Source organism: Henckelia pumila, chromosome 1, assembly GCF_033568475.1.
Source record: "Henckelia pumila isolate YLH828 chromosome 1, ASM3356847v2, whole genome shotgun sequence".
NCBI lineage: Eukaryota > Viridiplantae > Streptophyta > Magnoliopsida > Lamiales > Gesneriaceae > Henckelia > Henckelia pumila.
This window is the reverse complement of record NC_133120.1, coordinates 45,844,077-45,861,521: the sequence shown is the minus strand read 5'-3', so window position 1 is coordinate 45,861,521 and position 17,445 is coordinate 45,844,077. Positions and strand designations below refer to the sequence as shown.

At 31.2% G+C, this 17,445-nt stretch overlaps 1 protein-coding gene across 2 annotated transcripts; it reads left to right on the top strand.

Annotated features, from left to right (window-relative positions):
• Window positions 1-1,411: 1,411 nt before the first annotated feature.
• LOC140882695 (sister chromatid cohesion protein PDS5 homolog C) lies at window positions 1,412-8,695 on the top strand. 2 transcript variants are annotated; one of them, XM_073288849.1, is made up of 13 exons: window positions 1,412-1,640; window positions 2,320-2,523; window positions 2,611-2,792; window positions 3,615-3,741; window positions 3,815-4,012; window positions 4,949-5,824; window positions 5,952-6,062; window positions 6,526-6,599; window positions 6,679-6,730; window positions 6,824-6,910; window positions 6,995-7,038; window positions 7,840-7,914; window positions 8,000-8,695. In XM_073288849.1, exons 1-13 carry the CDS (start codon window positions 1,536-1,538, stop codon window positions 8,481-8,483), a joined length of 2,619 nt encoding a protein of 872 aa, XP_073144950.1. In that variant the 5' UTR covers window positions 1,412-1,535; the 3' UTR covers window positions 8,484-8,695. The 2 variants fall into 2 exon arrangements, with proteins under 2 accessions (XP_073144950.1, XP_073144958.1); XM_073288857.1 differs by lacking the exons at window positions 1,412-1,640; window positions 2,320-2,523 and having other exon boundaries at window positions 2,689-2,792; window positions 3,571-3,741.
• Window positions 8,696-17,445: the final 8,750 nt, after the last annotated feature.

The following is a 17,445-nucleotide window of genomic DNA, read 5'->3' as shown; positions in this document are numbered from 1 at the left end:
ATTATAGAACATACTTGTAAAATTAGTGGATTCATATGTTAAAACATGTACGATTATCGGTCAACATTAGTGGATAAAACATACATGTGAAATTCGCGGATTAATACGTTAACATGTACGAATATAAAACATACTCATGAAATTAGTGGATAAATTGTTTAAAAAATATACAATTATCAATGAACATTGGACAAAAGTGTATAATTACGTGTCAAAATTATGTAATTATCGGTCAAACTTGTGAAATTAATGGATTCATATGTTAAAATGTGTACGATTATAGAACAAACTGTGAAATTAGTGGATCAATATGTTGCAATATATGCGATTATATGTCAAATTTATGTAATTACGGGTCAAAATTATGTAAATATTGATCAAACTTGTGAAATTAGCAGCGAAAAAATTATTTAACTGCTTAATTTTTCTTGACAAACAGATATGTTAAAAATACAAATAAATGCGTTACAAACAAACCTGTATTATGGAATTGATAGTCATCCCAATTCCTTATGTTTCACATCTCGAATTAAATGAAACATGATTTTTTTCTGCGGCGCACAATGCTTCTTTCCGCAACACAAGCTTGAGTCGACCCAAACATAATATGCTTGGGTTGACCCAAAATTGCTCTGGGTCGACCCAAGAGCCTTACTTAGGTCAACCCAAACATGGAGAAACTTGGGTAGACCCAAGCAAGTTTGTTTGGGTTGATCTAAGCTTAAAAATTATGGAAAAGAATGACTTTAAGTTTAAAATTTAATAAATATCTTTTATTTTTTATTAGTTAAACGTAAGGATATATATATAAGTAAATTAAAGATCCGATCTTTTTTTAAAATACAATAGATTTTACACATTCTCCTTCAATTTTCATATATTATATATGGATTATTCTATGCTACACCTGAAGTTTTTCTCCCTCATGATGTGGTCAAATATCAATCATTAGATCATCAATACATATTTCAATTTTCATAAAAATATATGGATCCACGTGATCTAATGATATTGAAATAGGAGGAGAAACACTCCCGATGTAGCATAGACTAACCCTATTATATATATTGCGGGCTAATTGCATTCACACCCCCCGTGAAAAGTCTAAAAGACATAAAACACCATGTGTAAAATTAATAGCATGTTAGACCTTATGTTTTAAAAAAATTAGCATAAAAACCCCTATGAGAGGATATAAATGTGCCCGAGTTTGTATAACATAGGGGTAAAATGTGCTACATTTTAAAAAACTGAGGGATGCATTAGCCTATTAATATTTCTTAGGGAATTTTATATCTTTTAGACTTTTTGCAGAGGTGGTATTAATATTTCTTAAAAAATTTTATATCTTTTAGACTTTTCGCAGAGGGTGTGAATGCAATTAGCCAATATATTGCATAGAAAAGAAATAACTAAAATTTCTCCCTACCCGTCGTTCTTAGGGTTCCCGAGTCCACGTTATTCGATGCTGTCAAAAAGAGCTGCAATTTGTTTATTTGTGTAGAACGATCTGTTTGATAGATTGCTAGAAAATTATGCGGCCGCTTTCAGATATGGAGCTGGAAGAACGGCTCACCGCAGCTGGGAACGGTCTTTCTCAGCCCCCCTCTTCTCTCGATGAGCTCCTACGTCTCCTCGATGTAAGCTATATCTTTCCCACCCAATTAATCTCTTGAAATCTGTTTCTCGTGTGATTTTTTTTCAGAAAAAACGTTTTCTTGCTATAATCGATATTTTATTGCAAATTTTAATTATGCTTTATTGCAAATTTTGTTGAACTCTTGCCCAACATTGGAAGGCGTGACACTCGGTTACTGGAACCATTGTTTGGAGTTTGTTGTAGTTTAACCTTCTAAAAGGATTCTCTGTAATTTGGGTGATAGAAAAATCATAAACATCACAAGGTGCTTTTTAATAATTACCTTTATTTTTTTGCCAGAAATCAACCATTGTTATTCGTGTAATTATGTACATATATTTTCTGTTGGAGCCACGTGATCATTGTTTTTGTCACTGAAGAATACAAAAGAAGATTCATTAGCGACCAAATACTTTTTTTATTTCATGGGGGATAAGTGTCGCCGTGGATCAACTAAAATTTGAGCTTTCGATTTATCTTTGAAACTTGTTTAGGCATTATTTTGCAGAGTTTCTGTGATGGTAAGCATGTAGCACACCCATCATATTTCTTTGTTTTAATTGGGGTAACAATCCTTAAATTCATTGAGATTAAAAAAATCACTTCCAATTTTTTTGTGCTTGCTAATTAATCCTCGGTATACTGCCTCTTATATTTTTGTCCGTTTGATTTGATTTAAGCGAATTGAGGAACTTCTATCAAAAGTGGAGCAGTCACCTGCCAAATCCATGCTAAATGCCCTTTCACCGCTAATGGATGCATTGATTACAGAAGATTTTCTAAAGCATCCTGATGTTGATGTCAAAGTAGGTGTGGCTTCTTGCATCAGTGAGATCACCAGAATTACTGCCCCAGATGCACCATATGATGATGACAAAATGAAGGTGATTATCTTTCTTTACCCCATCTCTCTCTACATGGGTGTTTTCCCCTCGGATGTTTTCATAACGTTTCGTATGGGCATGATACAGGATGTTTTTCACTTGATTGTATCATCTTTTGAGGATTTGTCGGACACATCTAGCAGATCTCATCATAAGAGGGCCTCTATTCTTGAAACGGTGGCTAAAGTCAGGTCTTGTGTTATCATGTTGGATTTAGAATGTGATCAGATGATCGTTGAGATGTTTCAGCACTTTCTTAAAGCTATAAGGTACAGATTGGCATGTGTTGATTGAGTGTTGTCAGTTGTTTAATGTCTAGCCTTTGATAAGGTTTTATTTGCTTCACATTCCTTCAATCCCATATTAGCCAACTTCCTACTGATTGAGTGTTGTCAGTTATTTAATAAGGTTTTATTTGGTTCACATTCCTTCAAGCCCATATTAGCCAACTTCCCACTGATTTTTCCTTGTCATTGTAGGTGCAAAATTGAGTTCTGTAAGTATATGAAATCTTTTGATAAATATTTCAAAATTTTGATCAAAATCTTATGAAAGTTTTCCTCTTCAATTATTCAAAAGTAGAAAATTATTAGATGATATTGGCCAACCTACCTGAATTCAAATTGTATGTTTGTTTTTGGCGCATTTCTTAGATATGGCACACTGTTGAGTTTTTGCTGCCCACGCGTTGTGGTTTGTACCTTGAACCTAAATCCTTTTCTGGTGACATCGAGCATTATTAGTCATGAGATACCCTATTAAATCGATGAGAATTTCAATTGAAGAATTGAAACTGAGATTAATATTTACGTAGTGTGTTGATGAAGGGAACTTGATTTTGGATTTGTTGAAAGAATTTACTAGCAAATGAATTTTGAGAATCTTTAGGAAAAGCTGATGCCTTCGAATTTCGGAGTTTTAGGTGGGTCATCCACATAACTGTTAAACACGATACTGCAGCATAGTTGAAAAGGGATGGGAATTAATGCATATTTGATTTTGGATTGTATGAGGATCAAACATGAAAGCTGTGCTATTTTATGACAGTGTTCAGTCTGAACTGCTAAGTATTGTTAATGTGATACTTCCAGAGTTCACCATTCAGAAATCATTTTTGCCTCCATGGAGACCGTTATGACTCTTGTTATAGAAGAAAGTGAAGATATCTCTTCAGACTTACTCAATCCCATTTTAGATACCTTGAAAAGGAACAATAAGGTTAATTTTTAGACATTTATTCAAACTTTTGAACCCTCCTTTCTTTTTTTGCTAATTAATAGATGCTTGACAGGAGGTTCTTCCAATTGCAAAGAAATTAGCTGAGAAAGTTTTTCAGAATTGTGCACAGAAGCTTAGACCTTATTTAACGCAAGCATTAAAAACTTCAGATACCAATTTTGATGATTATAGCGAAGTTGTAGCTTCCACATGCGAGCCAAATGCTAGTACTGTTGGACACAATAATGAAAACATCTCCAAATACCAGAAGGTATGGTTTCTGTTCTATTGCAAATCATCTTATCTACGAGTTCTTGCTTTCTGGTTTGGTAGGCCCCAGACTCTACTTGTGATGTCACTTCTACTTTCTTCCGAATTTAAATATTTAGAGAAGTAGTATGTTTATATGTAGTGTTGTTGCATTTTTGTGGTTTTGTTGTCATTTAGGTTTTAGTAGGCATTTAGTTAATTGGTTTGTAACTGTAAGATTCTGTTTTTTGGCTTCCTTTCAATACGTGTATTGCCTCTATTTTTTAAAAGCTTACATGTATTGCTTCTGTTAACTTGTCTTTAATAAGATAAGCTAGTTTTATCGTTCAGCTATCAATCCGTGGATTCCTTATTTGTGGCGCTGAATGATGAAATGGTCACTTTTCCTGTGGGTTTTGAGGACAAAACTAGGCATGGATGTTGTAAGTTTGAAGTTGAAATGCCATGCTTAGTTGATCTGCAATTGATGGTTGCCGTCATGTCTTGTGATTTATTCGCATGCCATACTTGTTTATTTCTCCCTGGCCATTCTGAAATAAAGTTCTCATGAGCGCTATTGTGAAGCCTAATAAGGGTTAAAATCTTGCAAGCATAACTTGCATGTTATTCTCTCTCTTTTTTTTTTAATTATTATTCATGGTAACCATGATGAGCTTTGCTAGCCATTGTTTACACAGGAACTTTTTCTTTCACACCAAAAAATGTACCAATGAAACAAATGAATTATCGATAATTCTGGGGACACAGACCATGGGTAGCCTCAATTCGAAAATATTTTTGTTAATCGGAATTTCTTTTCACCAAAGGGGCAGTAGGATCACATACGACTAATCAAGTTGGTGGATTGTGAATATTCACCAGCTACGCTCTCTGTCGGAAAAGGCATCATTCTCCTTTGTTATAAAAGTGATTGTTTGATCTTATTGGTTTTGAACAGGTGGCTAAAGAGGGTTCGGCTGAGACCCCTGTGCTGGATAAAGATACCTCTGCGACAAAATCACCCAAGTCAATCAGCAGTATTAATGAGACCGTGACTGAAGAAACAATTCCCGATGCACATTATTCAAACATGGCAGATTCTAGCCAACATATCGATGACAAATCAATGCCCAAAACTGTATCTGATGATTTGGGTGCTGGAAAACCAGAGATATTGGGGCTTAAAGTGGAAACCAATGCTAAGAGAAAGGGAAGACAGTTTAAACCTAAGAAAAATTTAGCTGTCTCTTCAGATCTTCATGATGATCAGACACCAGCTGAGCAAGTGCCGTGTCACCAAGACATTGCTGCTAAAGATGTTTCACCTGATGAGATTCCCGCTGTTGAAGCTGACATATCTTTGGACAATGTTAATGATATTAATATTCATTCTCCACAATTAAAAGCAATCGAGAAAGGGGATGTAAATTTAGCATCTTCAACTCAAAGCCCTGGCATGCCTGCCGATAGTGAATCTAAGAAAGCTGGTCGAGCAAAAAGGAAGGAGAACTTGGATACAGAAGAGACAGCATATGATGATTGTGCATCTAAGAAGGCACTTGAAGGAACGGATATTTTAAAAGCAAAGCAGCAGCGCCGCTCATTGAAAAAGAAATATGACAAGGATAAAGTTTTGGCTGAAGAAGTTTCATCCAAGAATGATCGTATGAGCAGTGATTCAGAGGCAAGATCACTAGATCCAACCGAAAAGTTGGGAGATGCTAGTAACAAGGTGGAGGATGGATCCTCTTTGTCCAAGAAAGAAGAAGGGAAAAAGGGTGGACAAAAGAAACCTGATGTTTTGAAATTTTCTTCCAAAGATGATCATGGACAGGTAATCAAGTTTTCTATGGATTTTTTTAGTTCTTTAGTTCTTTTTTTTCAGTTACTTTTCCTGATATATATATATATATATATATATATATATTTGTTTTAACACATGTTCTATTTGTCATCTCTAGGACATGGTTGCCTCACCAAGGACTCCTTTAAAACCATCGAAAAATGAGGACAGTGTGGAAGAAATTAAAAGGATGAGTAATAAGAGAAAACGATCTCCAGGCACAGATAAAGTGCGTATCATGACATTTCTTTTTGTACCATTCGAATTTCATATCATACTTTAAAGCCTGATGTTCCTTGCACCTGTATTCCTTGAGTCTAGTTTTGGATATTGGACAAATCAAGGACATTATTATCTCTCTTATTTATGCTTGGTGGGAGAGATTTCCAGTTGCTTCTTTTTAAAAAAATGTCAAAAAATGCCCGAGGTTTTGGATAATGAGAAAATTGGTTAGTTTCCCCATCAAGTATTGGTGGATGTCTATCTCCCTTTTTTGGATAGTTTGTTTTCTTATTTTTCCTTTGAAAAAACGGATGCACCGCATCTGAGTATTGTTTTTGTGCTTGAAATGTACTGTTGAAACACATGGAAGACTGCTTTGTTGCACTGGCATTCAGAGAAGCTGCACGACCAAACTTTCAACAATCTAATATTTAGTTGATTCAGATTAGTTTATTGTTATTTTGTGTCAGGCATCCGAGACTAAAGAGTACGGGGAGGAGCTGGTTGGTTCAAAAGTTAAGGTCTGGTGGCCAAAAGATCATATGTAAGTCATCCTACATTCCACTTTGTTAAAATTGTTTATGAAGGAAATTACTTTTTTATGATGCTTCCGTTGCTGTCAGGTTTTATGAAGGTGCTATTTCTTCTTTTGATCCTGTCAAGAAGAAGCATATGGTGAGGAAAAAATATCTTTCTTCCTTTCATTGTTTTGTTTGTTATGCATTTAAAACTTGATTCTTTGTAAATTGGCTTCCATCTGAAAAATAGGTGTCGTATATTGATGGCGACGAAGAAGTACTAAATCTAGTAAGGGAGCGATGGGAATTGGTTGGAGATGATTCATTTGCTGACATGGTTAGAATTGGAAATTTACTGGTTTCTAATTCCTATTAAAACGTTCTCAATTTATATGTTATATTTTACAATGTGTGTGACTAGGGCAAATCTATTGAGCAGTCAAGTCATGATGCATCCTCAGAGATGTAAGTTTATTCTCCATTTGCTACATCTTCCGTGTTTTGTTACTTCCTAGTATCCCTTCATGAGGAATAAGGCATTTATCTTCGATTTTGGAGACTTGCAGCTATATCTACTGTGTCAAAATTATTTTAGCTGGGTATCCATCCTTGAACTGTCTTTTGTCTGGGATCTAGGGATGAGATTTAAATTTTTAGTGCAGGATCAATGGGAAGATCCCTGGATCATCTGCATTTTCCTGTTGGAATTATGTTCTTCATCCCGTAACCAGTTTCATCTGTCAGCGTCAGTCCATAGATCAATATATTATTATTTTATGTTTCTCCCTTCATCAATCTTAACGATGTGGCTAAATAGTATGTGGGATGTTAGAATTAAAAGGTAAATCCAGCAGGACACTGCTGCTTGTGTACATAGTATGGTAATATGTAATGCAGGAGTAATTTTGGTTTCTATTGTTTTATGTTTTGTTGAATCTTTTCGGCAAAGGAGAACTAATTGTTACAGTGAACTTTTGTATGTCCATCTTGAGATGGAATGGGGTATGGAAACATTTCCGTCAACTTGGATTTTTCAAATCTTGAAAGAAGGGAAAATGATATAAAACCTTCAAAATCATATAGTGGCGGATCTTTAAACCGATTATCCAATACCAAAACAAATTCCTAGATTTGCAGTGAAACCTTGGTAAAATTTGTGAAATTCAACCAGGAAACTTCCTTAGTGGGGAGAATTTTGATGGACAAGAAATTCTCTTGGACCCATTTTGTGTATGGTTATGCTGATTATTTCTTTCCTTTTACCAGGCGAAGGAAGAAGAAAGGTTATGCCATTTCTGAATTGTCAAGCAAGCAGAGGAAGATGGATGGTTCACTTAAAAGGTGGTTCTTATGATTCTCAGTTTCCCTGTACATTTTTTTTTAAAAATTTAAAGGTCAAATTATACTAATAATCAATGGCTTGTAGCAAGTCCACTTCTTCTGGTAAACTGAAAGATGTAAAGTCTGGTGGGAAATCTGGAAGCAAATTTAAGGATGATGGCAAAGCAGAGTTGAAGTCCAAAAGTAACTCAAAATCCAGTGGGAAATCTGTAGCAGGTTCTGTCAAGGATAAAACCCCTCCTCAGAAACTCAGGGGCAAACCTCATGAGGATTCTGCCAAGACATCTGGTAGATCTAGAGATGATGTTGCGAAAACTTCAAGCCACTCGAAACCAGACCGCCACCGAATTGCCAATTCTAAAGGTAAGACTCCACAAAGTGGCAGATCCAGCAGTGTCAACGGAACAGGGATAGCAAAATCTAGTTCGTCAAAGTTCAAAGAAACTGATCACATTAAGGGAAAGACCACCGACTTGGCAAAATCACAAGAATCCGTCAAAGGGAAATCGCCAGATAATGTGAAGTCTCAAGAAAGTGAAACTAAGGCTGGAAAAAAGCGAAGAAGATGAAGTGCCTTATGCAGTCTTCCTTTACATGGCACTTTCCCTGCCATTTCCTGTGGGTTTGATGTTAAAACTAGGTACGGATGTTGTAAGTCTGAAGTTGATATACCATTTTTAGTTGGTTCTGCGAGTGAAGGTTGTCGTTGAGTCTCATCGTGTCTCGTTGTGATTTATTCACGGACCGTACTTATTAGGAATATATATCCTATTGCAGACCATTCCTCTCGGAATATTTGGTTTTTAATTCCAAAAAGGGAAAAGAAGTTTTGCAGAATTTGATTTCCTAGTTATTAGTTACAAAGAGAAAAAATAATGTGTATTTCTACGTGATGCACTATGGAACGTACGTCACGTAACTAACGTTCATTCATCCGTTAATAATGATCAATTCAAAGTGCATTACGCAAGACCGAGTCATTTTCATGATGATCGATGCAAGGTGCATTAAGCAAGACTGAGTTAATTGTCGAGGTAGAACATTGATTGAAAAAAATTGATAATAATAAGAGGAAGACACTTCCAAACATTTATTCACATCTCCAATTTGGACATTTATAATTTTATCACCGTTATAACATTAAACCTATTTAATTAAATCCACTTGGAATTTTTTTTTATCATCGGGTAAAATTTTTGTAAATTAAAATAATTTTTTTTCTTGTATCTCACTTGGGATAGCTTGTTAGATTAATAATTTTGATAAAATAATAATTTTCTGCAAGATTATGATATGATATGCATCTATGTTCCCATCATAAACTAATAATTCTCTAAAATTATACACATAACTAAAAAAATTTAGTAAAATATGATTCTAATGTTTTTTTTTATTTTTTCTTGAAATTTAAAACTCTGTTTGGACAAATACTTATAAAATATTTTTATAACAATGCTTTTTTTAAAAAAATTATAAAAAATTTTAAAAGTTGTTTTATGAATAAATATGTGTTTAGACAAAATATTCTATAAAAATATTTTAACATTTCAAAAATAATGTTGTTCATTCTTGTCTTCCATAGTTCCATTCTTAAAACATCTAAAAAAACATCTCAATTGTTATTTAAAAAATATACTTGAAAAACATTTTTAAAAAAATATTTTTCAAAAACATGTATAAAAATCTTATCCAAACACATACTTTAAATTTTTTTTCACTTATAAAATACTAAAAATATTTTTAAAGTGCACATCCAAACAACAATCTTTTCATTACATACAAAAACATCAATATTGTATTCTTGCATAATTAGTTCTTGAGGTTTTTTATTTAAAAAAAAACTAAATTCATATATATATAAAGTTTAAAATATCTACAGTAATTGATTTGGTCCGTCAATGTTTCAGTAACATCAAATTACATATTTATCCCATAAAAACACTCATTCATTTTTTATTAATAAAAGAAAAATATGTCGATATCAGAATTTACTATTTCTACTATTTATTGTCATCTCAAAATTTAAATGAACCTCTTATCAACTTCTTTCCACTCCACATTTTTTTTAATTTTTATCTTTCTCAATTTTTTATTTACGTAACTTTTATTTACATCGTGTGTAGCTCGATTATTAGTAATCATTAAAAAAGTAACGTGTTATATTAAAATTTATATACTATATTACACAGGCAACAAGTATGTAGTTTCACTAGTTTTTAAAATACTATTAAGGAACACATGCTTCACATGTGGAAGCACTTTGCGTGCATCATATTAGTTATTAAATGAGATAATAGTAAGACAAATACGGCTAACAATATCCATAAATTCATTTTTTTTTTAAAAAAAATATTTATGACTTACAATTCTTGACCTTTCTTATTGTTTATTTGCATTTTTTTTTCTCGGTGATGTTGCTGACATATCTGTACTTTCATTATCTTCAAGTTCGATGCCTATGATGTGCTAGTCACCAACGATCTCTGAGTTTTCCTTATTTTGACATTAATATGTTGATTATTCTATTTCAGTAATTGATTTCAAATTATTAATGTGTTTATTTATATCACTTATTCTTTCTATTATCTACTTTATATACAATTGCTTTTAAATAATGATATATGTTCTTTATATGTTGTAAAACGTATGAATCTCAAATATTCTTCGACATCACTATCTAATTCATATTATTTCAAAAAGAGTGATTTAGCACGATATCACACCAGTAATAAACTTTGTTACATCACTTACATCTCACTTTTCCACAAAACTATGGTTATAAACATTGGTTCAATTGTACAATACCGATAAACCAAATTAAAGGTCACAAGTTTTGTAGATATGAATATAATCACGAGATATATTTTATAGAATTATGAAATTTTATATTTATAAATATTTGTTCATATTGGAGAAAGTAATTATTGAATTCTCAATATCAATTCATGTCATATTACCTCCTGCTCATTGAAAAATCATCCTTCAATAATATTTTTTTTTTTATGTATTAACTGATTGTTAATCACTCTTAACTTCTCTTATTCCTCTTCTTCTTGTAGAGTCTAGTAAAGATAGTTTTTTACTATAAGGCTGTGTTTACTTTAAATGACGGGATTGAGCAAAGATATATTAAAGTATAATTAATAAGATAATTTGATAGGATATACAGTGGTTATGGATAAATAATAATATGTGATTAAAATTTTTTTCACTCTCTCACCTTGTAAAGATTTATAATCCCATGAAAAATTTAGGACTAAAAATCATCTGTGAATCCTATCATTAATTGGCCGAAAGATTTATACCCATTTTCAATTTTGCAAGTAAACATAGGATTAGTCGGCATTAATTATGTAATTTTTCATTTATCAAGGCAAGTAAACGCAGCCTAACTAAAGTTTTTTCTACAATTTTTGTTGTTCATTGGTCTAAAATAAGAAATTGTTATGTTATTTGTATTATCTTTAATTTTCTAGTAACTTAAATTTGAGACGAAAATCAATAATTTGATCTATATTTTCACCTGCTATTGCTTTTCTGAATTTTATAAAGCATACAATCGTTTTTCTATTTAGTGTAATATATCCATGTTCTCGTAAGTGTTTGATGCATGATAAAATAACACTATCAATTAACTATTAATATCTAATGTTTTCTAACTATATTTTCATGTATTGTAGGTTAATATTTTAGAAATACATCTTTTACTCTTGATATCATGCAGAAGATGAATTTATTATTAGGTACATTATCATGCTTTGAATAATATTTTGTTAAAAAAATTTATGTGTTACAAATCTGATTGAATTTATAGTTGTTGGAAACCATAGTTGTAATAAATATTATAATTTTGTATAAATTAGACATGTGTAAGGTCCAGAAGTCCACTAATTCACTCACGATATTTTTAAAATGATATTTTTAATGATTTTATGTATTTTATTTATGGAATTTAACAATTATGAAATGTTTATGCGGGCCTGATGTTTTAATGTTGCAAATTAATTTAATGTTTTAAGGTTGAGAGTAATTATGGACTGAGAAACGATACTAATCTTCTAACGAGTTAAGAAAAATATTTCATGTTTATTTTAAGTTTAAAATTGGCGCAGCGTTATTTTAATAGTTGAGAGAGTTAATTTTAAAAGTTTGTGTACGTTTTCAACTAATGGGCCGAATTTCAAGCCCATTAGTTACAAATTTTTGAGCGTGTAATCTCTTCTCTCAAACTTTTCTCTTCTCATCACAAGCCTCCTACCTTTCACGTTCAAAATCCCACCAAGAGCTAGCAGGAACCTCATCTTGTTCGTTCGAGGCTAGAATTGCTAGAAGAGTACCGATTATCTCCAACCTACAACGATCGGAAAAGTTTTAAATGATTTTTGAAACCATCATGCAAGAATATAGGTATTTTGGTAGTAGAAATTTGCATATTGTCGTATATGTTCTGTATATTGCATGAATTTTGAAGAGTTTTGAAGAGCATGATGTTTGATTGTTTATTTTCATGAAACGCAGGTTGCTCTCGACGAGTTCTTGATCATGTTTTGAGAGTTTGCATCTTTTAAGTGTTTCAAAGAGTCCAAGTTTGATTGTGGTAGATGATTGAGGTTTTCGATGTGTTTTTGGGTTAAATCTTGGGAGGTGATTGTTTAAAAGAGTCACTTGAAGTGTTTTTCAAGGTTTTTTATTGTTGGATGTCGATTGGAGCGCATTTGGAAGAACTCGGTGCGTGCAGAATCAGTTTTCGCGTAGGGTAGAAATTTCTGGGCAACCCATGCGCACGCTGCCCCCTGCGTGGGTTGGGCAGCATTTTTTTTTTAAAAAAAATCATATTTTGGGTCCTAAATTCATGTTTATGATCTTTTAAGATATTTGAAGTATTTTTAAGAGTTCCTATGCAAAAAGTTTCAAGTTTTGATGTTAAGAACGTAAAGAACGACTTACGTGGATCGGTTTAGTTATGTAATGCACCTATATGCTATACTTCTTCATGAAAGCTATGTTTTTATGAAAGACATGAAATTTTACGAAATGTTAGAGGCGTGATTATTTTTATTTCATCTTAGCATGCATGATTTTGAGCACGAAAGATTTAAAGAGTATGACACGAAAAAAAGTTTTATGATGAAAGTTTATGAAGTTTAAGATATTTATGAAAGTGAATGATGAAGCATGATGTTTATGTTGTTTTATGTGCATGAAAACCTTTGATGTCTTGTGTGGACTTGTGGTGGCGGTATGAGATTGGTGCCCCAGGATGAGCTTCGGAGAGGGCTTTTCCAAAAGAACGAAAGTTAATGTGCATATCGTCGATGGTCGGTATGGGATGGTACACATATTGACACAAGGATGGTATAGGTTGTACCAAATTATATGTTTGTTGTACAACGACCGTGATCACGGGACCCAAGAGCACTAATGTTTGTCACATTTACACATAATACATCACCCCAAATGGAGAATTTTATTAATTATATATGTTTTTATTACATGATATGTTATGTTTAGACACGCCAATGCATTATGTTTTGTTATGTTTAAGATATGTATACTCTTGTTGAGTCTTTAGACTCACTGTACTTGAATGGTGCAAATATTGATGATGCGAATGAGATTATTGATGATTATGTAGAGGGACAGGAAGTGGAGTAGCCGGTTCGACGAGGAGAAGATGCACTAGCGCGCTGTTAGAAGAACATTTTTGTCGTTTATCTTTTAAGTTTATGTGAAAAAAAAAACAAGTTTTTACTTTTAAATTTTTTATATTGACGAAACATTGTTGGGAAATATTTTATTAAGATGTTTGGTGCACAGTATTTTATTTTAATTAAAGTTTTATTTTTCACGAATTTTGTTTTTAAATAAGTTAGTATGTTTAGCAGCGTCCTCGAGTTTTGGAACGTTACAACATGCATTGAAAAAAATATAGAATTTGATGTAATGAAATATTTAATAAAATAAAATTTGGGGAAAAAATATACATTGTATTGAAAACTTATTTTACCTCTATTGATTATGAGGAAAAAATATAGATAATGCATTATAAACCTTAAATTTAATAATTGCGTCAAATGTTATAGCAATTCTTATGATGACGTCTTCATCAATTATTTGCATTTTTATATCTTTATTCTTTTTTTTTGGTTGGATGGTCTCTTTTTTTATTTTTTCCTTTTTTTATGCTGAAAATATTTCTTTGCAATAGTATAAATAATTTTATTGTCTCCAATCTTCATTATTGTGTTATTGTTTTCTATTAATTGTAAGTTAATATCGTAGTTTGTTAATGATCAATGATGTTATTGACGTTATCTTTTATTTTTAATTTCTTTTGTTCGAAATCTATTGTTCCAATGATTTCGTTGTTTTTTCCTTGAATTTTGAATGCGTTCAATTACAAATGCTAATATTCCGTCTTTTATTTCAAGTGTCTAATCCATTTTGAGAAGAAATGTAAATTCTTATTTATTTGATGTCTCTAAAAGCTTGCAATATATTGAAATTGCAGTATATTGAAATGTTGTCGTCCTACAGATAAAATAGATTTTATTAATAATTGGTAATAATATATATTCATTGAAAGAAAGAATTATTTATATGTCTTAGTGATGTAATCAATATAATATTCAATGTTGTGACTAATAAAAAAACATTTGCAGTATTTTCAAACAATATAACCCTTGTAACTTCAATGTTCATCATTACGGTCATCATTGTGTATATATACATTAACAGTTTAAGATAAAATTTGTCAATAACTCATGTAAGCTTATAGATATAATGTTTAATGAAGTTTTACCTTGACACAAAATTGATATTGAAGCTTATCCAGTTATTAGAGCTCGGATTTTCCATTGTTTCGTTGATCTCTTGAGCAATTACTACATGCTTCTGTCATGGTTTCACTTATTTTTTTTTTTATCTCATGGATGTATGCCTTGAAGTAATATAATTTCTTCTATATTTGTTAATATGTAATATATGTTAGATTAAATTAAATCCTGATTGATAAGTGTCATTTATAAATAATTTTCTTCAATGATAAAATATTCAAAATCTTACTCGTGAAATGATAAAAATAAATTGAATAATAAATAATATTATACCTTTTGTAGATTATTAATCTGATTGATAATTTTCATCAAGATAATCTTCTTCAAAATCTTTAATTTGATGTGTCATCCATAATTTTTTAAGACTTTTTTTGCCTAGTCTATAGTAGATTACAAACTTGAATAATTAAAGGAAATAATATCAATCTTATTGTTTTTTTAAAAACTACTGAAGATATACATATCATATATTTGTTGTCTTTATATATATATATATACAAGAAGAGTTTGCAAACGTCGTTGTTTTGAGCCGAAAATTTCCTACTATTAGTCATAAGGAGAAGTAATGAGTAATTTTAATGAATATTTTTTGTAAAGATTTATTGACAAAAATTTACCTTCAAAACATGTATTTTTAAGTTACGGAAAGCTATAACAGGTTTATCCATCTTCTCTTATAAAAATATTCATTTGTTAATTGCAAGATCATCCCATAAAATAATTTTTATATTTTTAAACTTTATGAGGAGGAAAAAATAGTCACATATTTTAATTTCAAAGTTTCCATATATGATGTGTGTGTGTTTCTTTGTTCTTTATTTAGTATTTTGGATTAAACTTGAGTCCATGTGAATTCGTTTATTTAAATACCGATGTATAATTTAATTCAGATATATATATTTTAATATCGTTAACATATATGATATTTTCTAATATATATTTATGAACTCATTATTTAATTATTTAGTTCAATAGGTCCATACACAAATTTTGCGAACATCGTTGTTTTGAGCTAAAGATTTCTTATTATTAGCCATAAGGAAATTTAATGAGTAATGCTAATGAATAATTTTGTAAAGATTTATTTAAATTTTTTTTAAAATTTACTTTGAAAACATGTATTTTTAAGTTACAGTAAGATATATCCAGTTTATCTATCTCAATCTCTTGTAAAAATATTCATTCGTTAATTACAAGATCATCTCATAAAATAATTTTCATAGTTTTAAGCTTTTATGAGGAGAAAAAACTGTTAACTTTTATAATTTTAATTTTTACTTATATGATATGTGGTGTTGGTGTGTTCTTTATTTATTATTTTGGATTAAAACTTGACTCGATTTGAATTGATTTATTTCAACATCGGTGTGTAATTTGATATATATATATATATATATATATATATATATATAAATATATCAATAACGTTTACAAATATGAAATTTTCTATTAATATATATTTATGAACTCATTTTTTATGAATAGGTCTTTTGTGAGACGGTTTCACGGATCTTTATTTGTGAGACGGATCAACCTTACCCATATTTATGATAAAAAGTAATATTTTTGGCATAAAAAATAATATTTTTTTAATGGGTGACCCAAATAGGAGATCTGTCTCATAAAATTGACCTGTGAGACCGTCTCACATGTGTTTTATGATGATTTAATTATTTAACTCAATATGTCCTTACACAAATTAAAATACATAAGATTTTTTGTGGAAAGAATATGTTCATTCCTTCTAAAAACAAATAAAAACTAAAGAATTTTGCTGTTTCAATTTTTTAGAAAACTCGATAAATACTTAATTAAGATTTTTGTGGAAAAAAATCTTTAAAATATTTGTTGAAAAATTCTATTCAATTTATCTACAAGTAAATAAAAATCAAATTATTTTGGTATTTCAATATTTTAGAAAACTGGATCTTTATCTAATATGCACATAGTTTGCCAATTTTGGCATTATCATGATAATTGATTTTACAAAGACATTGTTGAAACTTTCGATGTTTTAATGATTGACAAAACCAATTAAACATCAGAGATAAACTGATTGCAATAAGCATCGCTCCTAGAGGACATAAACTGACCAAAACTCTCAAGCCAAAATGAAGAGATCAACTGATTTGACCATTGACCTTAGCATATCAAAGGAGAATAGATAAACTGAACTCTGTTAATAAGGAATCAGTCTCACTCAACTATCAGAGAAGTTGAGCAGAGCTCAACTCAAAGTATGAAGACAACTTGATTCAGTTTAATGATTGACAAAACCAATTAAACATCAGAGATAAACTGATTGCAATAAGCATCGCTCCTAGAGGACATAAACTGACCAAAACTCTCAAGCCAAAATGAAGAGATCAACTGATTTGACCATTGACCTTAGCATATCAAAGGAGAATAGATAAACTGAACTCCGTTAATAAGGAATCAGTCTCACTCAACTATCAGAGAAGTTGAGCAGAGCTCAACTCAAAGTATGAAGACAACTTGATTCAGTTTACGGAGCTAAACTGAATCAGTCAGTCTCTAACTCAACTGAGACTGAAACTGATCAAGAGTCTGAGCGAGTCAATCCAAATCAACGGAACTCTTGTGGATATAATTTTTCATACAGACCAATTGCCGAAAGCAGAGACACAATAGTGTACCTTAGTGTCAGGGAATGTCTGCGAAAAAGACAAGTTAA